At 41.1% G+C, this 22,639-nt stretch overlaps 1 protein-coding gene across 5 annotated transcripts in view; it reads left to right on the top strand.

The window, feature by feature from the left end:
• The window catches only part of RFX4 (regulatory factor X4), a 179,054-nt gene that overhangs the window by 140,006 nt on the left and 16,409 nt on the right, over positions 1–22,639 (top strand). For 4 of the 5 annotated variants that reach the window (XM_033220778.1, XM_033220781.1, XM_033220782.1 and 1 more), the window contains 2 exons: positions 10,279–10,398; positions 11,065–11,235. In XM_033220778.1, the coding sequence (XP_033076669.1) occupies positions 10,279–10,398; positions 11,065–11,235 (291 nt within the window). The remainder of the gene's footprint in view (positions 1–10,278; positions 10,399–11,064; positions 11,236–22,639) is intronic. The other variant, XM_033220779.1, reaches the window with a different exon arrangement.

The raw sequence follows: 22,639 nt of genomic DNA, 5'->3' as shown, positions 1-22,639 counted from the left end.
GGTTTAATTTGACACTTTTCCATCTAGCTTTTTATGGTCTTGTCACCATTTTCCAGTTGTGCTATACAACGAAGTAAATATGTGGGAAAACAAAGAAGGCAGTATTTTTTCTAAACAGCCCTGTCCATGAAAGACTGTGTTTACCCATTTGGAGAAGCGTTTTGTTGTGGATTTCTTTAATCTCAGCATTGGAGAGTTCTCTGAACCTGCCTGCACCATGGCTACAGATGGAAATTCTCCTTGAGCTGTATATGGAAATGCTCCGCTGACTGCTACCTGGGCAGTGGCATCAGGCATGGCATTTTGATGACTTCCAGTTCAGCACAGTTAGTGTTAGCACATGTTACCTCTAGCTCTGGAGAAATCATTCATGCAGAACTGTTTTCCCTTAAGTGAACTGTTGGAAAATATTTGAGATTTTTTTCATTGCTTCCAAGTCAGAGAATCAACAATATGACACACAAATACACACATATCCACATCCACACAGTGAGCATCCTCTCCATGCTTTATCCTTTATTCTTCAATTTGCTGATTTTTAAACTGACCACGTACGCTAGCAGGTGCCTTTCATTAGACAGGGAAAGTAATTCCCTTGCAATATTCTTTGAAATGCATCTGTGCTTACTGAGTTAACAGTCAATGTAAAAAAGAAAGTTTGAACAGGAGAATGATTAGGCTTTATGAATGGGTTGAATTTATTACTAAGAAATATGGTTCTTCGAAATGTGTTTCTTTTTGAACCACACACTATTTTGGGATAGATATACTGGAAACTCAGGCAAATGGCAAAAAAAGATGATCACAAATCACTTAGAAAAGGAAAAAAAGAGATATTAACCCAGTCTCACTTTTACAGTATTTTTCAACCCTGAGTGGGTTGAAATAATACCTGTCTCCAAGTCCATTTAGCAAACTATCTGAAATGGCGGCCCAGCTCATCTGACTCATTGTTGAGTTTTGCAGCTTGGGGTGACAGGCAAGTTAAAAGAGTTTGTGGCAGACAAAAGCCCAGCTCCCCCTTTCTGCCTGTATATGTCAAAGACCCAGTTGGTGGTTGTGTTTGGGTCATGTGTTCCCTGTATGAAAACAGCTAATTAGGAAAAAGAGCCCTCTGTTCCCTGGTCCCCTCCCCCAGCCACAGGGGCCAGCTCTATATATCTTATAACTCCCACATGGTCCTTGTTGCTGTGAATGGCTACAGGGTTTGTGTGTCAGCGTAACAGGCTGACCATTACAATGATCGTGTGGAATATCACAATGATCCCGTAGGGGACTCTATCACCTCTTCCCAGAACAGCCTCTTTCAAACGTAGTTGACTCCTTTCTTCTCCTTAATTCCTTTTCACTCTCTTCTCCTTAATTCTTTTTCACTGAAAGAACCTATGCTGTGAACTAAAGTAGCCAGACTTTCTTTCTTTGCTGCAAGCAGTGTTTCTAGCAAAATTAGTGAGCAAAAGGTAGGCTATCAGGCAAACTTTTAGTCCTAATGGAGCTGAGCAAATCAAAGTTTTGTTTTTAAAAAAACACCATCTTTTTAGTCGACTGATCTGATTTCAGTTCCTAGAGTACCTAGATCTCAAGTCGGTGCTAGCGCCTTTACCCTTTCATTCTGGGTTTTCACCAAATGCCTGCTTATTTCACTGTTACGAACATCTGGAAGGTAATAATAGTTCCCGGAAGTACTCCGGCATAAGTCAGTTTAAAAAGCAGCCTGGGTGTGGGCACAGCTGATGGCACACTTGCACAACACTTCCATGGTTTCACTTTTTTACACACCTGTTGTCTGACCTAGCATCAAAGCTCACTCACTTGGGCAGGGCCGGGGAGACCATGTGGGCATGTGTCAGGGAGCGGCTCCCAGAACAAGTAGCCATGACCAAGCCTTCCCAACTGCTTCTCTATGCTTAGATGGCCTGGCCTGGCTCCCTTTTAGGCAGAATCTGCTAAATTGCAGGTCCTGAATGTTCGCAATGTCATTCAGGCCCCACCAAGCACTAGGATACAGGAATTGCTTTCCCTGTAGTCAGGAGTGGAAGTAAAAACCCAGAGAAGAGAGCACTTGCATGTGGACTCAGAGAAGTGGCAGATTGAATTCAACCCGCAGTCGTTCCCATGCTAAAGCTGGAGTTTTTTCTGCCATGCTACACTGCCACCACCTCATTTACCTTTCTTTGGGTAAAAGAAAATTAATAATAACAGCACAGCAACATTCATTGAGGGCCGAATATACTTTAGACATTACATTTTCTCAATTACTTCTCACACAACCCTGTGAGGTCTGAATTACTGCCCTCAATATGGCTGACGAGGAAGCTGAGGTAGAACTTGAAGGATTTGCTTAAGATTGGAGATAAGAATGAAGCAAAGACAAGATAATGATGACTATTACAGGAAATATTTTGGAAGCACATACTGTCATTGAATTATTGCATTAACTCTGCAATGTAGGTAATAATGGATACTTTTCTAAAGAGGTAAGAAGGGAGCTTGGAGAATTTCCTTGCACAAGACCAATGCAGCAAATGTCAGAATTCTGTTTGAAAATCAAATCTCCCTGACTACAAAGCCCATTCCTTTTTGATTATCACAATTAAGGCAAATACTCTGGGCTCAGATGCATGCCACAATAGAGTTAGAAACATTTATTTAATCCACATTGATGATATTGTTAATATTTTTAAAAATATCTGTGGATTAAGATTAAAAATTTTAAAGCTATGAGAGACAAGAATAATTATTAGACTGTCATAAGTAGTAAGAGATGCCAGAAGACAATGGAGTAATATCTTTTAAGTGTTGAGAACAAAGAACTGTCAACTATTATTGAAGAGTGAGGGCAAAATAAAGACATAATCAGTTATACAAAGACAGAATTTGGCACCCACAGATCTTCACTGAAAACAACAACAACAACAAAAAACTATTAAAGGATGCATTTCGGCTGGGCACGGTGGCTCACACCTGTAATCCTGGCACTTTGGGAGGTGGATTACCTGAGGTCAGGAGTTTGAGACCAGCCTGGCCAACATGGCAAAACCCCGTCTCTACTAAAAATGCAAAAATTAGCTGGGTGTGGTGGCAGGTGCCTATAAACCCAGCTACTCGGGAGGCTGAGGCAGGAGAATCACTTGAACTCAGGCGGGCAGAGGTTGCAGTGAGCCAAGATTACGCCACTGAACTCCAGCCTGAGCGACAGAGCGAGACTCCATCGCAAAAGAAAAAAAAAAAAAGGATGCATTTCAGCAAGAAGAAAAATAAAGCCATAGCTGAGGTCTAGAATACAAGAAACAATAATGTTCTAGTTATTGTTGCCATTGCTGTGTAATAAATTACCTAGGCTTAATGGCTTTAAGACAACCATTTTATTATGCTTATGGATTTTGCAAGTCAGGATCATGTGCCAGCTTGGGGTTCCACGTGCAAGTGCCCCAAATGTGAAGTCACTTTGCTTTTATGATCCAGTCTTAGATACAGTGTAACTTCCCTCATACTCTATTGATCAAAGGCAGTCCCAAGCCTATCATGACTCAAGGAGGTGCACAGACCCCAGTTCTTAACGGAGGGCACATCAAAGAATTTAGGGACCCTGTTTTAAGATGAGAGAAATGTAAAAATATGTAAACATATTTAATTAACTATTGAATGTAATTTAAAAACTAAAAACTGGCCGGGCGCGGTGGCTCAAGCCTGTAATCCCAGCACTTTGGGAGGCCGAGACGGGCGGATCACGAGGTCAGGAGATCGAGACCATCCTGGCTAACACGGTGAAACCCCGTCTCTACTAAAAAAATATACAAAAAACTAGCCGGGCGAGGTGGCGGCGCCTGTAGTCCCAGCTACTCGGGAGGCTGAGGCAGGAGAATGGCGTAAAACCCGGGAGGCAGAGCTTGCAGTGAGCTGAGATCCGGCCACTGCACTCCAGCCTGGGCGACAGAGCGAGACTCCGTCTCAAAAAAAAAAAAAAAAAAAATTAAATGGAAAAGAAGAATTGAGAAGATAAAAGAAGCATAGAAAATGGATGGTAAATGAAAGCACAAAACAGGATGGTAGACATAAAGACCAAATGATAATCACAATAAAGGAGTAAGTCTCTTCCTTCAAAACACATCAGGCATAAATGTTTTTATAGTTTAACTAAACTTATAAAAAAGTAATAAAAAATATAAAATCTTTAGTTCATGAAAATAAACATGAAAATAAATATTTCAGAGAATAAAAGAAGAGGCCGGGCGAGGTGGCTCACGCCTGTAGTACCAGCACTTTGGGAGGCCGAGGCGGGCAGATCACGAGGTCAGGAGTTCAAGACCAGCCTGACCAACATGGTGAAACCCTGTCTCTACTAAAAATACAAAAATTAGCCAGGCATGGTGGCACGCACTGTAATCCCAGCTACTCGGGAGGCTGAGGCAGGAGAATTGCTTGATCCTAGGAGGCAGAGGTTGCAGTAAGCCGAGATCATGCCACTGCACTCCAGTCTGGGCAACAGAGCAAGACTCCATCTCCAAGAAAAAAAAAAAAAGAAGAAAATCTGTTTTCAGTGACTGCAAAGTTTAGGACATCGTGGTCTAGCCTAGGATGTCTGATCTCATTGTCCTTAGTGCTGCTTTGCCCACCTCATTTCCTTCAATAAAATGGTTGCCCCTGCAAAATAAGGAAATGATTGTATTCTTTTAGTAATGATACCTTAATTGATTAACGTATATGCTAAACATTTATTAAATCCAAACTATGAATTTCTCCAATGAAGTCAAAAGTTACTTAGTATTCCTAAAAAAGACAAAGACCTTAGCATGCTTTAACTGTTCCTTGAAGATTCTCTTCTCATTACTCCATGTTATATTTTTACCTAGAACTTATTTTTAACTTTTTAAAACAAATACACAAATTAGTTTTTAGTTTTTAAATTATATTCAAAATAAAGAAATATACAACTCATTTTACAAAGCTAACATAATCTCAATATCAAAATCTGGCAAGAAAAGCAGAGGAAAAGAAAATTATGACTCAATCACACTTTTTTTTTTGAGACAAAGTCTCACTCTGTTATCTAGGTTGGAGTTCAGTGGTGAAATGTAGGCTCACTGCAACCTCCCCCTCTCAGGTTCAAGCGATTCTCATGCCTCAGCCTCCTGAGCAGCTGGGATTACAGGCGTGTACCACCATGCCCAGCTAATTTTTATATTTTTAGTAGAGATAGGGTTTCACCATGTTGGCCAGGCTGGTCAGGAACTCCTGACCTCAAGTGATCCACCCACCTCAGCCTCCCAAAGTGCTGGTATTACAAGTGTGAGTCACCATACCCGGCCTACACACATTTTTTTCATAGGTGAAAAAAATTCTAAGTAAAACACTAGCAGATCAAAGTTAGTGGCAAAATTTTTTAAGTCAGTATTAGACTATGCCAAAAATCCTAAAAGGAAAAATTACTAATTAACATACTATATTAATAAAAAGAGAAGAATCATATAATCATCATTATATATACAGAGAAAAAAAGCATTTCATATATTCAGCTCTCAAGTATGGTTTTAAAAAACCTTTTAGCAAACTAGGAATAGAAGGGAATTTAATATCTTAAAGGGCATCTAGAATTCTGCGGCAAACATCACACTGAATGGCAAAATGTTAGAAAATTTCCCATAGCTATCATGAAAAGACAGGAATGCCTTCTAATATGATGTCTGATAAATATGTACTGGAGGTCCTAGCCAATGCATTAAAAAAAGAAAATGAAACAGGAATTAGAAAGGAAAACACAAAATTGTCTTTATTTATAGATGTCATGATTGCTGGCAAAAGAGAATCCGCAAACTAATAGAACCAATAAGAATTCAGTCAAGTTACTGAATGTAGTTTTTGTTTTTTTTTTGGAAACAGAGTCTTGCCCTGTCGCCCAGGCTGGAGTGCAATGGCATGACCTCAGCTCACTGCAACCTCTGCCTCCTGGGTTCAAGCGATTCTCCTGCCTCAGCTTCCTAAGTAGCTGGGATTACAGGCGTGCGCCACCACAGCTGGCTAATTTTTTGTATCTTTTCACCATGTTGGCCAGGCTGGTCTCAAACTCCTGACCTCGTGATCTGCCCGCCATGGCCTCCCAAAGTGCTGGGATTACAGGTGTAAACCACCACACCTGGCCCTGAATTCAGTTTTTATAAAATAATTGGCATTCTTAATTTCACTATATAACTTAAATATAACTTAAAACATACACACACACAATTCATAATAGCAACAGAAACTAAAAGGTACCTGGAAATAATTCTAACAAAAATTAGTGGTGATTACACTGGTGTTCATTTTAGAATTCTCTATCTTTTTCTATGATGGATATTTTTCATAAGAAAAATGAAATGCTTTGATTCTACCAAATGCAATTAACTATATTACCATATAACAATAACAAAATAAAATCTCCTTTTTATGCCTTTTTCCGTAACAGGCTCTGCTGCTCCCTAGCTCTGTGACTTTAAGCAAGTTATTCAAGCCCTCTGAGCCTTCATTTCCTCATGTATTAACTGAAGATAATACCTTCTTTGCAGTGTTGTTGACAAGTTAAAAGAGCTTACTTAGCGCGGTGCATATGGAAGTAGTCAATGCTTGTCTATTTGATTCATTCATCTAACACATATCCATTGAGTCTCTGTTGTGTGCCTGGCACTGTCGTGGTCACTGGGTATAAAGCATTGGTCAAGACAGAAAAATCTCTGCAAGACAGAGCTTACAATCTAGTGGAGGAGGCATGCAATAATAATTAAGTTAAATATAGGATATAGTATTTAACTTAGATGGTGAGAAATGCTAAGGAGATAAATAAAGTGGGATGTTCGCTATAACTGCCTCTCCCCTCTTGTTTTTGATGTCTGTCTCTCTCATCAGTCTTTCTCTATTTCCTTTTCATTTTTCCTGTCTTCATCGATTTGCACTATCCTCATTGCTGTGACTCCCTGGCACTGAACTGTTTACTGCCCAATAATCTTAATGATTAATTTCTGCTTACTAAGAAGACTTAGCTTCTGTGGAGTCTGAGACTGAGCTTTATGGCTCCTTTGTACTCAGAGCACTTAGCACAATGGTGAGCAAGTAGCAGTAGCTCTACAAACTCTTGTTGTTTCAAAGATTAAAATTTACAATGGAAAATTAACAGACTAACCAGTAACTGATCAGAGGCATTAATGAAGAGAACTTGAAGCCCCATGTCAAATCCGCACTTTCCCTAAAGTACCGGCTTCCAAGTTCAGCTCTGATGTTTTCTAAGAGTAATCTTAGGCAAGTTTCTTCACCTCATCAGATCTTTGTCTCCTTGTCTTATAAAACAGGAGGATGGAATAAAATGAAATGTTTATTCATCCTAAAACAACTAGCTTGGATTTTTATCATCTAAACTTTCCATGCTAATTCATTGTTTCATAGTACATTTCCCTCTTTCTATCCATGTTGACTTTAGATCAACATCCCAGCAAATAATTTCTTCATTTTGGAGACCCTTTCCTTATTTGATGCTATCTTTTGACTTCTTTGACTCTATGAACACAACAGTCGTGTCATGGGATCTTAGAACATAGTAGCAAAAGGGACCTTAGCGATAATAACAATAGTTACCAATTATTAAGCATCTAATAGATACTTTCCCTCATTTTAGTACTTCTATAATGTACATTTTACTGTCCTTTTAGAGAGCTGTAGTGCATAATGATTGAAGAGCAACCTCAGAGTCAAGACAGTCCGGGGTTCAAGTCTTGGTTCTGCCACTTAATGACTGTGTGACATTAGACAGCTACTTTAACTCCCTAAGCCTCACTTTCCTCCTTTGTAAAAGGAAAGTGTAACTTACCTCACATGGTTGTGATGAGGATTCAATGCCAAAATAAATCTCCGGTGGTTTACACAGTGGCTGCCACAGAGTCAGCGGTCAATAAATGTCGGATTTTGTTTCCAGTATTTATAAGCATTAGGGAGGGTAAAGGAACTCATCCAGAGTCTCAGATACTAAGTGGCAGAGCTAGGATCTCAACCTGGGCAGTTTAATCCACAGCCCGTATAATTACCCACACGGTGCTATTCCTCCTCAGTGGCTCACAGGATCCCATTTCAGGGAAACTGATGGAAAGTTTAGTTTTAGAGACTGCGTCTCACAATGACTGAGCAGAACCTGGACTTTGCTGAATTCCAGATGGGGTTGAAAAACTGACATAGTACTGGAGATGGAAGAAGGATGTGAAGGAGGTGCAGGACAGTGGACCTTGGCCTTGAGCTCTGTGGGAACAAGGACAGGAGTTTGTGGCAGGTTCTAGAGAGAAAGGGTCATGTTCATGACCTGCTGGGCATCTAGTGGCCTTACAGTTAAGCCAGGGATTTTCCTCTCTAGCCTTTCTAGACCAAAAGAATTAACTGATCCGAGATGAAGGGTGTGGATGTATACAGAAGCCAGGTGCAGTTAAGGAGAAAATAAATAAATTTCACCAAGGAGTGCTCCAAAAGCCCCCAACTAGCCTCCATCACCTTATTTCTGAGACTTGGAGAGACCTAGTTCCCAACTCAAGTGGCCCCTCTAGGGGCCAAGTCACTTGTGCCATCTCGGCCTTATTTTCCCATCTGTGCTATGAAGATACTGAACTAAATGACTTATAGGGGAATGGGAACAGATTATGGAGCCAGACCAAACTGAGGCAAATCCCTACTTGATTACTAATGAAGAGACTCATTTCCTCATCGGTAAGGGAGGATAATACCACCTACCTCACAGTTTGTTGTAAGCAAGAAACACATATTCAGTGCTTAGCAGAGTTTTTGGGACAGAGTAAACACTCAATAAACAGTAGATGTGATGATGATAATAATGGTGGTGGTAATGATCATGACGAAGATAGAATGACAAAAAAAATAATGCCAGAGTGTCTTATAAAGTCTCTGAAAGGCCGGGCGCAGTGGCTCATGCCAGTAATCCCAGCACTTTGGGAGGCTGAGGTAGGTGGATCACCTGAGGTCAGGAGTTTTAGACCAGCCTGGACAACACGGCGAAACCCAGCTCTACTAAAAATACAAAACTTAGCCGGGCGTGGTGGTCCGTGCCTGTCATCACAGCTACTAGGGAGGCTGAGGCAGGAAAATTGCTTGAACCTGGGAGGCAGAGGCTGCAGTGAGTCAAGATAGCGCCAATGCACTCCAGCCCGGGCAAGGGAGTGAAACTCCATCTCAAAAAAAAAAAAAAAAAAGTCTCTAAAAAAGAGGTGAAAAGTTTTGGACATTTAAAGGGACTGCAGGATATCCACATGGAGATATCCTATTGGGACCTGGAAACATGGGATGGGAGATAAAGGCTTGGCCCCTCTTTCTGACCCTGGATCCATGAGGCCTTGATTACAGTAGACATTAATTGAGCTCCTACCGTAGGTGCACTATTCCACTGTGCATGATAGCAGCATGACATGCAAAAAGAAGCTGGTTTTGAAATAATGTATTATCTATTAATTGTGTCATCTTGCATAAGTGCTTGGCCTGCAAAATAGGAATAAAAATACCCACCTTACAACATGGTTGTAGTTATTAAATTAGAGAAGATAAGACTTTGAGCACAGAGACTGGCATATAGGAAAGTCTTTAAAAATGACTGTTCACATTCCCTTTTACAAAATAATCTACTCTAAATTGAAAAATGAAGACTGCCACTTGAAAAGACCAACTATCTTCAATGAATTACCTTTTCTAAGAATCACGTGCTAAATGAGGTCTTGAAAACATTTAGGGAAATAAGTAAATAACTTGTTGCAGATTTAAATTTTCAAATTTGCTCCTAGAATTATGTCAGGTACATTGGTAGACAGCAATAGAAGGCAAAGTCCCCACCACGGGCATACTTAAAGTCCAGTTGGGGGAATAATACACTGGTGGAAGAGATAAAAGTGAGAGACGCTGTGTTAATAAATGCTGAACAGAGTGAGGGGTGCTCACAGGAGGATGAGGCCAGTAGGTATGTGAGAGCTCAGAGGTGGCTCGGTGGGTGCCATTTTTTATGGTGTCATACTAATATAACATCAGCAAGGAAAAGATTCACTTGCCACAAAGTGTTAATGACACTTACCTTGCCAAGCACTAGGCTAAGCTGAGGATACAGCTGAGAAATGCAACCTCTGACCATGACGAGATCATAAGTGAGTGGAAAATTAGACTCTTGAGCAGACCATTTAGAACACTGTGTAACTTGTGCAGCTGACCAGACAGAGGGGGCCTACATGAGACAGCATGACTTACTTTCTGTTTGATCCTTTTTTTCACCAGGGTCTTTTCACCTAATTCACTTAATGTTTGATGACTACGTGCTCTACCTGTTAGAATCTCTGCACTGTCAGGAGCGGGCCAATGAGCTCATGCGAGCCATGAAGGGAGAAGGAAGCACTGGTAAGCCAGCATTTTCCTGGGAATTGCACCACTTAGTAATGTTATTTGTATCCTTACTTCTGCGCTTTATGTTTCTTTAACTCTGTATCTCAAAGAATTTAGTTATGGTAAACAGGTCAAGTGGTATCAAACCAATCATGTCTTTTTCCTCTTTAAAGTGGGCATGTGGGCTGGGCATGGTGGCTCACACCTGCAATCCCAGCACTTTGGGAGGCCAAGGCGGGCAGCTCCCTTAAGGCCAGAGTTCGAGACCAGCCCAGTCAATATGGCAAAACCCCATCTCCACTAAAAATACAAAAAATTAGCTGGGTGTGGTGGTGCACACCTGTAGTCCCAGCTGCTCAGGAGGCTGAGGCACGAGAATCGCTTGAACCCAGGAGGCGGAGGTTGCAGTGAGCCGAGATTGTGCCACTGCACTCCAGAGTGGGTGACAGAGCAAGACTCCATCTCAAAATAAGTACATAAATAAACAAACAAATTAAATAAAGTGGGCATATGTATATATGCAAATTGCCTTGAGTACCATGATGGTGATGGGAAACCATTGAAAAGTTTTAAGCAAGAGTGACATCACACAGATTAGAAGAATATTTCACTTTTTAAAGTATCTTAGAGACACTTGCCTTTACATTTGGTTCTAAAACCTTCCCCTGTGTCTATCCACAGCAGAAGTCCGAGAAGAGATCATCTTGACAGAGGCTGCAGAGGCTACTGCGCCAACCCCTTCACCAGTGCCATCGTTTTCTCCAGCAAAATCTGCCCCATCTGTGGAAGTGCCACCTCCCTCTTCCCCTGGTAGCAATCCATCCCCTGAGTACACTGGCCTCAGCACTACAGGTAATGGGAAGTCCTTCAAAAACTTTGGGGAGTTAATGTTTGAAGAAAGGGCTTTCTGCCAGCCTGGGCAACACAGTGAGACTTCATTTCCACAAAAAACTAAAAATTAGCCAGGCATCTTGGCTCACACCTATAGTCCCAGCTACTTGGGAGGCTGAGGTAGGAGGATCGCTTGAGCCCAGCAGGTTGAAGCTGCTAAGAGCCATGATCGCACCACTGCATTCTAGCTTCAGTGATAGAGTGAGACCCTGTCTAAAAAAAGAAAAAAAGAGCTTTCTGGAAAAACATTCTTCCCCTACAATCTCCAAAAGATAATGCCAAAACCTAGGTATCTCCCTGGATTTGTGAATGACGTACAGGTACTCATTTATTCATTGGTACACATTCTGTATGCTGCTGTTTTCAAGTTGGCAAATGAAGCATATGATACAATCCAAAAACTAAGCAAGAAATGATTATAATGCTATATAACATAAATACACAAACATTCTTGAAAACAAGAAAGGGAACTCTCTGAATCAAAAACTGAGCTGCTTTCTTTTTCTCTGGAAAGGGAGGCAGGCAGGAAACCTTACACTAAACTATGGCAACCACAAGGAGGCAGGGGCTGGGAATGTGAGTGGGTCTTGAGCTAAGCTAGAGCTGCTGGGCACATGGCATGAGGCTGATGCTACTGTGAGACTGAGTGGAGGCCCACACAGTCCAAGATGTGCACAGGAGTCTCCTCAGATTAATTTACAACTAAGAATTACCCAAGCTTGGATACACACCCAAAAGAGGGCAGAGATCCAAACAGATGTTTGTACATCAGTGTTCCTAATAGCATTTCTCACAATAGCCAAAAGGCAGAAACTACCGAAGCATCTATCGATGGATGATGGATAAAGAAAATGTGGTATATATATAAATGGAATATTACTGAACCTTGGAAAGGAATGAAATTCTGACTCATGCTACAACTCAGACGAACCTTGAAGGCAGTATGCTTAATGAAATAAGCCAGACACAGAAGGCCAAATACATGATTCCATTTATATGAGGTAGCTAGAATAGTCAAAGTCACAGACACAGTGAATGGAATGGTGGATGTCAGGGGCTAGAGGGAGGGGAAATGAGGAGTTAGTGTTTAATAGGTACAGAGGTTCAGTATGCGATGATGAAAAAGTTCTGGAGATGGATGGTGGTGATGGTTGCACAACATGGTGAATATACTTAATGCCATTGAACTGTACACTTGAAAATGGTTAATATTGGGCATGGTGGCTCATACCTGTAATCCCAGCACTTTGGGAGGTCGAGGCGGGTGGATCACGAGGTCAGGAGTTCGAGACCAGTCTGACCAACATGGTGAAACCCTGTCTCTACTAAAAATACAAAAATTAGCCAGGTGTGGTGGTGGGCGCCTATAATCCCAGCTACTCAGGAGGCTGAGGCAGGAGACTCGCTTGAACCCAGGAGGTGGAGGCTGCAGTGAGCTGAGATTGCTGCAGTGAGCTGAGATCACTCCACTGCACTCCAACCTGGTAAACAGAGCAAGACTCCATCTCAAAAAAAAAGGGGGGTTAATATGGATATATGTTACCACAATTAAGAGTCACCCAAGCATCTGTGGAAGCCCAATTCCATGAAGGAGGAACAACAAACTTAAAAACACAGAGAGTCTATATCCAAAGGAATAAAGTTAATGGGACAACCTGAAAAGTATTGTTAAGATGAGAACTAAAAATAAATCAGTCAGGCACGGTGGCTCACCCTGTAATCCCAAAACTTTGGGAGGCCAAGGTGGAAGGATGGTTTAAAGCTAAGAGTTCGAGACCAGCCTGGCCAATATATTGAGACTCCATCTCTACATAAACTTTTTTAAAAAGTTAGCTGGGCATGGTGGTGTGCACCTGTGGTCCCAGCTACTTAGGGGGCTGAGATGGGAGGATCATTTGATCCTAAGAGTTCAAGGCTGCAGTGAGCTATGATCAGGCCACTGTACCCCAGCCTGGGTGATAGCCTGTTTAAAAAAAAAAAAAGAAGAAGAAAGAAAGGAAAGAAAGAAGAAAAAGAAATCATACCCATGAGAGTCAGTATCTTCAGAAGGAAATATATAATTGTTGAAATAATAATTTCAATAGATAGGTTGAATATTAGAAAATTAGATCCAACTGAAAGAGATCAGTAAACCAAAAGACTGAGCTGAGGAATTCTCTGATAATGTGGCGAAAAGAAATACTAAGTATAAAAGTGATGTCGAGAAAAAGGACTTATAAAGTCAGAAATTCCAATATTCATTTAATAAGTGTCCAGAGAAAGAATAGAGAGAAAGTGAAGGTTATAATACCTGACAGTTTTATAAAATGGAATAAAGACAAGCCTTTTTGGACCAAAAGCTCTCATTGAACATGTGCTGAATAAATGGAAAAATAAAAAAAAATCACCTCTAAGCCCACTGAAGAAAATCAACGATAAAAGAAATCTTATTAGCTTCCCCAAAGAAAATGCATAGATAACCTCCAAAGGAGAGAAAACCAGACTGATAACAGACTTATCTGCAACATTAGATTCAATATCTGAAACCATACTTTTGAAGTGTAAAGAAAAAAACTGCATTGAAAACTTTGGATCCAGAATCCTATATATGTTTATTCATGTATATATGTACACACATGTATTTTTTTCCCCCTGTGAGGACATTTTATGTGTCAAGTCCTGTGCTGGGAAATAAATAGATTAATATGCCAAGGTCTTGCTACCAAGAGGGAACACAAGGATAAAGAAAAGTACAGAGACAACTGTTATGGAAGGAAGAATGTGGTATATGCAATAAGTGAGATATAAACTAATGCTATGAGGTTCCCAAGGAAGGAGAGATTCTATGTGGCTGGAAGTATCAGGGAAGACCTCACAAAGATTCCAAGCTTTGTGGAGTGGAGGGCTTGGTCAGGCTGTGATAATTAATTCATTATCTTTCCATCCAAACCTGCTCTACTACCCTCCTGTTACCCAGGCAACAAATATGGGTGTCAGCTTCAAATCTTTTCTCTCCCTAAACTCCTGTATTAGTTAGGGTAGGCTAAGCTGGTGTGACAAATAGATCCAAACACAGGTGGAGTTAACAAAACAGAAATCTATTTCATGCTTGAAGACAGTACTGCTAGGGTATTCAGTCATAAAGGAGGCTCTCTGTAATGCAGCCATTTGGAAATACGTGCTCCTTCAATATTACGCTCCATCATACCCCAGGGCAGTGTTTCCCAAACTGTGATCCAAAGACCAGCAGTATCAGTAGCTCTTGGAAACTTATTAGAAATGCTCATATCTGGTCCCGCTGCAGACCCAGTGAATCAGAAACTCTAGGAGCACGGCCCAGGAATCTTGTTCAACAAACTTCCAGGTGATTCTGATGCTCACTAGGTTAAGGACCACAGCCTGAGGGCTTTGTCAAGTCTGCAACCAGCCGGCAGAAATGGAAAAAGGGCATGGAGGATGAAAACCTACTCTCTTAAAAGCCCTGGCCTGAAGGTAGCACACGTCACTTCCACTTATATTCCATCAGCGAGGACTTAGTCACGTGGCCTCATGTAACTGCAAGAGAGGCTGGGAAATGTAGAATAGCATGTACCCAGGCAGGGAAGGGGGAACAGCTGTAGGGGTGACAGCGGGCATTCTCCATCACACTTCCCAAGTCCAGTTGTTCTAATACTAATCTAGATTGACCTGTTCCTTCCCATCCCACTTGTGCCTCTGGTTCAGGCCACCCCCACCTCTCATGGACATCCACAGTGACTCTCAAGCTGATACCCTGCCTCCAGACTCCACTCTGTCCTCTCTCATTCTACCCACTAAGTCTCATTTTCATGAAGCTTGTGCCTCCTCAAAGTGCTGGGGCAAAGAACCCACTGCCTCACTCTAAAAGCCTTAAAGAGCTCTCTTTCTCCAAATCACTTCTCACACTGGTCCTTCTTCTTGGGCTAGCCTCCTTCCACCCTCTGCCTGATAAAATTCTACTCATCTCCTTTGATGTTTCCCTCACCCTCCAAGTTAGACTCTTCCTCCAGACCCTCACAGCATGGACTTAATTATATCCTAATTCTATTTAGGACTGTTTCCAGAATAGACTCGGAGCTAAAGTGTTTGTTGTTGTTGTTGTTGTTTTGGGGGGGGCAAATAAATAGGGTCAGATTGCTCCATTCAGGATGTCTTTTATCATTCACTCATTTACTTACGTATCTACCCATTTATCCAAAAAATATTTCTCAGGTGGCTTGTATGTGCTAAACACTTTCAGATTGGTACAGATACAATGGTGAACAATAGAAGTGTGGTCCCTGCCCCCTGGGAGTTTATGTTTAGAGGTTAAGGTTCTTGATGAACAAACTGACAGTAACAATATAGTGTGAGGAGTGCTAGGTTGGAAGAAGGGTCAGAGTATTATGGGAGCATGAAGGAGAGGGGAGAAAAGGTATTCCAAGTAGAGGCAAGAGAGAGCATGTTACTTTCAGGAAACTTAAAAGTATATATCCTGGAGACTTTTGATTAATTCCTTCCCCAAAGTTTCCTCTCTATGGAACTACACCTATTTAGACAGAGGGATTGAGTGGATGCTTAAGAAACTGGAAGGACTTGCTGTCTTGTGTACTAGCCCATAAACTCAGTGGCCCTCTGTCAGGGACAGCTAAGGAAATTGGATTCTTCAAAGTATTGAAAAGTTGGGTTGTTGATAAATGGCATTAGATCAAGCTTTGATTTCACTTTGGGTACACAGCTTGAGAGCCCTCTTCTGTGGAAATTTAGATGTGAGATCACCACATTTGTTTACGTAGATGCGCCTCAAACTGTATTTTGTTTTCTGCTTTAAGGAGGAAAAATGTGATCAGGCTCCCACCTCCCTCCCATTTTCTTTCCATAGTGGGTTGTTGTAGTTCGTGCTTAGAAGGCTCAGAAAAAGTAAATGTAGTGAAAAGAATGACTTTGTTCACTGAACATTAAAAGGAAAGAGAATTCAAGTACCGTTCACAGCTCTTCATGCAGGTCTGAGGAGTTCTTCAAAGACTAGGATTATTGGACAACCATCCTGAGTCTCCTTTCTCCCTAAAGAAAGAGCCGTTTACCCAAATATCCCTGTCACCACCAGGGAGACACACACGAGTCTGCTAGTGATAACATCCTTCTGAAATAAACAGGGAAATTATACAAATAATACAGTTCTGCATTATGAAGCAGAAATCATTTGGATGAAATATTTCTCAAAGTGTAGCAACATTTCAAATAAGGAGACACACTCTAAGGGAATAAGGGATGGGAGGGAAGAGTGGGAAGGAAACACATCCAGGATCTTCTCATAGTTCTCATCCAGCTAGTGAGTGTGCCTGGCCTTCTTCGAAGCAATGTGGAGGCCTCAAAGTATGGCAGGTGTGATAGACAGGGCCACAGGAATATCATAAATGTCTTCAGATATTTCTGTGCAATGTGTTCAAGAGCCATAAAAGTAGCTTCTTAGAAATACAAATGTGAAACAGGTTCTCTTCAGATGATTTTAAGCTTTGAAGATTTTGGCACATTCCAGCTTTGTTCTCAGGTATCTCCAGGGGGCATTAAAAATGTCATCCTATATAAGACTATGTATGATATTTTTCTCAAGTACCACTTTTGAAATACTCCATTGCTAAATTAGACTGGATCTGAGCATGTAATGTGGGTCATGGTCTTGGAGAAAAGAAACTTAATTTCCTAACAACATGTATGATTGTATAGGCATATTATATTATAAAGCACAAATTATTTGCCCATGATAGAAAGCTAAATATTAGGAAATCTATTATGGTAGGCTTCTTAAATTTGGAATTTGTGCAAATTTTCATTGAACAATAGTGTAAGTTGTAAAACAATTATGTAAATCTTGTAAAATGTATTTGCCATGTTTCTTTTTTAAAAAAAGTCAACTCAGCACATGGTTTTCATGCCTGGTTAATTTTTATTTCTATTTAAAAATTATCACTTGACTTATATCCCATCTACTTTCCAAAAAGTTTTGAAGCAGTTTATAATAAATAAAGGAAAATCAATTTCATAAAAAGGACCAAAACCAGGAAGAAAGAAATAAAGGTGAGGAAAATTAAATGAAACAAATGTTAGCTTTAAAATTTTATTAAAATCTTATTAATACGTGAAATGTTATGTGACCCAGTTATTTTGTTGGGTTTCCAGCTTATCACTGATCAGGCAATGTAAATATTACCAGGTTTGACTTGTTGAGAATCAAGGCCAATCAAGTACCTGGGACTCTTTAACAAACAAATGTCCCACTTTGGATGGTCACTTCTCCATTTTTCCGCTGTGAAAAAGGAACAGTATCATGTGTGCTTGGTGGCACAAAGCTAAAATTAATTCATTACGCATAACCTTTTGGCATCCTCTGATACAAGGACTAGGGAATACAAGGTAGTACAGATAATGAGTTATGACTCACTGGGAAAACAGTCACTCTGCTTATCTGTATCTACGTCTAGTTCCATATCCATGTTTCTAAATATATTTTACTAAGATTGTACTTATTAATTGATTTTTTTAATGGGGAAAGAAAGGGAAATGAAATAAATTTCGGCTACCTAAAATTAAACCTGATATATGGCCAATTTTGGTTGGGTTTACGGCAATGTCATGATAAGAGGCTGGTTAAAGGATTCCATTCCAACAGATTTCTGCAAGGTAAAATCTAGCCTGCCTGTCCACTTTCTCCCCCAAATTTGTAGGCTTGCTACCCTCCCTCATGACCTGGCAAAGTTTAGAAACCTTAACTTTGTTTAAGGAAAACTGGCTCCTTTCCTCCTCGGAAGCATGGCAGACAGTGCCAAACTGATCAGTCTATTTAACATGACATTGGGCTGCAATTCTTTCATGTCATCTAAAGAAAAACGTTAAGCTCCTACCCTGTCCCATCAGGCCACCAAAGGGTTCTAAAACCTCGTTTATGATGTCATTTTAAGTATTCCCTCCTTCAGCAATGACAATAAAAGTTAACTATTAAACTCATGTTTTCAACTTCCCACCATGGGTTCCCTGCAACACAAAACCAGCAAATTAAATCACTGAGATACTAGGATACTTAATGAAATAAAAGCGAATTCCTCATAAATGGCCCTAACTGTAGAACATCTGGCCTGCCCAGCTGCATTTTCTCTACATCAGTTGAGGATGTAACAAAGATAACCGACCCTTAGTCTTTCCAAATAACAAAAGCCCAGTTATTCTGAGGGCAGCTAAACCAAGTGGGATAAGATGGACACTTCAGCTCTGTCACAGAGTCAGCGATGACTCATTTACAGGACCTCAGAGTTGTCACTGCTAGTGAATTCCTCCTTCTTTCGTCCCTGCTGCTGCTTTTTCCTTAAAGTAATGGAATCACAAAAAATAAGCTGGGATTGAAAATAGATTGTTTAATCGACTCTTTTTTTTTTTTGGATCACAAAATCAAATCTTAGCTTGCTGCTGGGACTTTGGGCTCCCTCATTCATTCATTTGTTCATTCATTCAACAAATATATATTTCGTGTCTAATTTGTACCAAGTCCTGGGAGTACAGAAGTGAAAAAAAGGAGTCATAGTCACTGCCTGCATGGTACTTACATTCTAGTGGGTAAGAGTCAATACAGAAGTAAACTGCCAGGTAAAGGTGCAATTTCAAATGGTCAAAGTGTTTTGTGTAAAAATATTAGTGTGCTATGAAAAAGTATAAAGTGGGGACCCATCTTAGTTGGTGGTCAGAGAATGCCTCGCTGATGAGGTGACATTTATCTGAGACCTGAAGTTTTACAAGGAGCCAGCTACATAGAGGTTGGGGAGGGAAAAAGAACTTTCTATGCGATGGGGAAAAGCATGTGCACAGGCCTCAGGCAGCAAAGAGCTTGGCGTAGTGGGAACTGACAAATGTATATAACAAATAAAGAAGACAGTGGCAGGAGAGGAAGTTGCAGAGCTAGGCAGAGGCTAGATTATGCAGCAACATAAGAAGGAACTGATTCATTTGCTGCCCCTGGTCAGTTCTGTCAATCAGATTTTGACCACGGAACTATTGGTAAAGTGTAACTCAAACAGATGAGGTTTCCAGCTTCAATAGGTGGTCTCTTTAAACACAGCTGTCTTAAGGATAGATGATAACCAATGACGGAGGTTGCAGTGAGCCATGATCGTGCCCCTGGCACTCTAGCCTATGTGACAGAGTGAGACTCTGTCTCAAAAAAAAAAAAAAAAAAAAAAAGATAGCCAATGACATACCTAGAGATATAGGTAAATATCAATATATAGTCTTCTTTCCCTGTCTCAGTCATGAAGATTACAGGAAATGCTTGTTTAATAGCAAATACTGTTAAGCAACATTGTCCAAATAGAAATTTGTGATGACATGGAAATTATTTCTATCTTAGCTATCCAAAACAGTAGCCATTAGCCACCTGTGGCTACTAAGCACTTCAAATGTGGCTAGTGGAACTAAGAAACTAAATTTTTAATCGTATTTAGTTTTAATTCATTTAAATTTCAACAGCCACGAGTGGCTATAGGATAGGGCAGAGCAGCTCTAGAATCTTGACACACTTAAACGAGCTTACAAACAAAAGGCATAGGTTAGCTTAAAACTTGAGCAACATCTGTGATGGTTCACAGAATCCTCCTAAGGAAAAGGTTAAAACTGTGGTCCCCAACCTTTTTGGCACCAGGGACCGGTTTTGTGGAAGACAATTTTTCTATGGACCAGGGAAGTGGTGGGGGCGATGGTTTCAGGATGAAACTGTTCCACCTCAGATCACTAGGCATTAGACTCTCATAAGGAGCGTGCAACCTAGATCCCCTGCATGTGCAGTTCAGAGGGTTCACACTCCTATGACAATCGAATGCTGCTTCTGATCTGATAGGAGGCAGAGCTCAGGCAGTAACGCTTGCTTGCCCACCACTCACCTCTTGTGAGGCCCAGTTCCTAACAGGCCATGGACTGGTACTGGCCCTGGGGTTGGTGACCCCTGGGTTAAAGGATTCAGTCCAAGATCTGAAAAAAAGGGTACAACCAGGTAGCTTGGGAAGCACTCTAAATTTTCACAAGTCTGTAGCAGAATCTCAAAGCTTCTGGGTTTTTTGTTGTTGTTGTTGCTTTTGAAACAGGGTCTCGGCCGGGCGCGGTGGCTCAAGCCTGTAATCCCAGCACTTTGGGAGGCCGAGACGGGCGGATCACGAGGTCAGGAGATCGAGACCATCCTGGCTAATACGGTGAAACCCCGTCTCTACTAAAAATACAAAAACTAGCCGGGCGAGGTGGCGGGCGCCTGTAGTCCCAGCTACTCGGGAGGCTGAGGCAGGAGAATGGCGGAAACTCGGGAGGCGGAGCTTGCAGTGAGCTGAGATCCGGCCACTGCACTCCAGTCCGGGCGACAGAGCGAGACTCCGCCTCAAAAAAAAAAAAAAAAAAAAAAAAAAAAAGAAACAGGGTCTCACTCTGTTGCCCAGCCTGGAGTGTACCGGTGTGAGCAGAGCTCACTGCAGCCTCTACCTCCTGAGCTTAAGGGATCCTACCACCTCAGCTTCCCAAATAGCTGAGACTACAAGCACACACCACCACATCCAGCTTTTGTATTTTCTGTAGAAACAGGGTTTTACCATGTTGCCCAGGCTGGTCTCAAACTTCTGGGCTCAAGAAACCAGCTCACCTCAGGCTCCCAAAGTGCTGGGATTATAGGCATGAGACACTGCGCCTAGCCAACTTGGATTTTTAATGGCCCTTAACATACAGGATGTGTGACACGAGGCAGTATGTTACAGAGCTTTGTTACTCAAAGTGTGGTTCATCAACCAACCACATTGTCATCATTTAGAAGTCTGATATAAAGGCCTCACTCCCAACCTACTGAATCAGAATCTGCATTTTTAACAAGATCTCCAAAGATTCAAATAAACATTCAAGTGTAAGAAACACTGCTATGGAAAGGGTTTGGGGTTGGGCAGACCCGCATTCAAATCCCAACTCTGCCACTTACCTAAGCAAGTCATTTAACCTCTTGGGCCTCAATTTTCTCACCTGAAAAAGGAGGTAATACTACCTACCTCAAAAGGGTGTTGTGAAGACTGAATGGGTCAATGTATAAAAGGAAATGAGCATGAGATCTGGTTTATGTTAGATGATCATTAATTCATTTATTTGACAAATCATTACTGTCTATTATATTCCGAGCACCCTTCCTGTCCTGTGCTTAAAACCCGTTCCAAAACAAAGCAACCTTGGGGAAGAAGAGTGTTTTGTTGGGGATGGGAGGGGAAAAAAATGTTTCCCTGTAGCAGCTTCAATACTGTAAGGTGACAAACAACTGCTTCTCTTGGGATCTTTATAGGATTCTCAAGTATCAGGGGCTTCCACCGCTATCCTCAGACCTTTAAATAAATAGAAATGTGAGGAGGGGAGGGGAGAATAAGAGAAAACTATAGGAATTGAACAAATAGGGAAGATTTACTACTGTTTTACCGACAAATAAAAAGCAGTAGACTTGTCTTAAAAACTAAGCACAAACTGTAAGCTGCACAGATTTTCTTTTATTAGCTTCCTTAAAAAAGAAGCAGCAGCAATTCTCACTGGAGGTCTCACTGGTAGGAAAGGGAATTCAAGGGGTGTTCTTTTCTGCTCCCCAGGCAAAAAGGGTTTCTCACCCAAGCCAGTAGGTGTTAATCTGCTTAAGCCTGCCTGAGTGGTTGTGTTAGATTGCTGGCACATGGCCATTTAGGGGTTTTGTTCCCCAGACCACAGGAGCCCATTTTTCCAAGAGTTCCACTAGCTTTTTGTTTGATAACGTCTATTTCTAGCAGCATTTACTCCTTCAACAACAAATTCAATGGAAAGAAAATTTACTGAACACCTACTATTTGGCACACCCTCTGTTGGGGATACAGAGATGAATAAGGAGCAGTTGCTGTGCTCCAGGGGCTCACACAAAAGTAACTTCTGTTGCATTCTCTCAGGTGATGGCTATTATCATGACTTCTTCCCACTGCTTGGAAAAAAAAATTCTTTGGTTTCCTTGGCTGTCCCATTTAAATATCCACTGACCTCACTGTGCTCGCCTGAGGTCCCAGAGGCTTCAAGGGTTAATTACTCGCTTGTTGGGGCTGGTTCATTGTTCTCCCAAACTGTCCACCCTCTCCGATTCCATTTCCAATTCTAAACTTGGTTTAAAGTATTAATATTTTTCTTTTTACAGAGGCAATACACATTCATTACAGAAAAATACAGATAAATAAAATAAAGGAAAACATTTTAAAGCTCTCCTCAGTCCCACCACTAATGATAACCCGTTTTAATACACATGACTTTTTAAAAACTATAACAGTACTATAATTTCACATGAAGTTCAAAACATAGAGGAGGGCAATTATGCATAATC

This window comes from Trachypithecus francoisi, unplaced genomic scaffold, assembly GCF_009764315.1.
Source record: "Trachypithecus francoisi isolate TF-2019V2 unplaced genomic scaffold, Tfra_2.0 Lachesis_group11, whole genome shotgun sequence".
NCBI lineage: Eukaryota > Metazoa > Chordata > Mammalia > Primates > Cercopithecidae > Trachypithecus > Trachypithecus francoisi.
The sequence above is the reverse complement of the archived record's forward strand: the minus strand, read 5'-3'. Positions and strand labels throughout refer to the sequence as shown.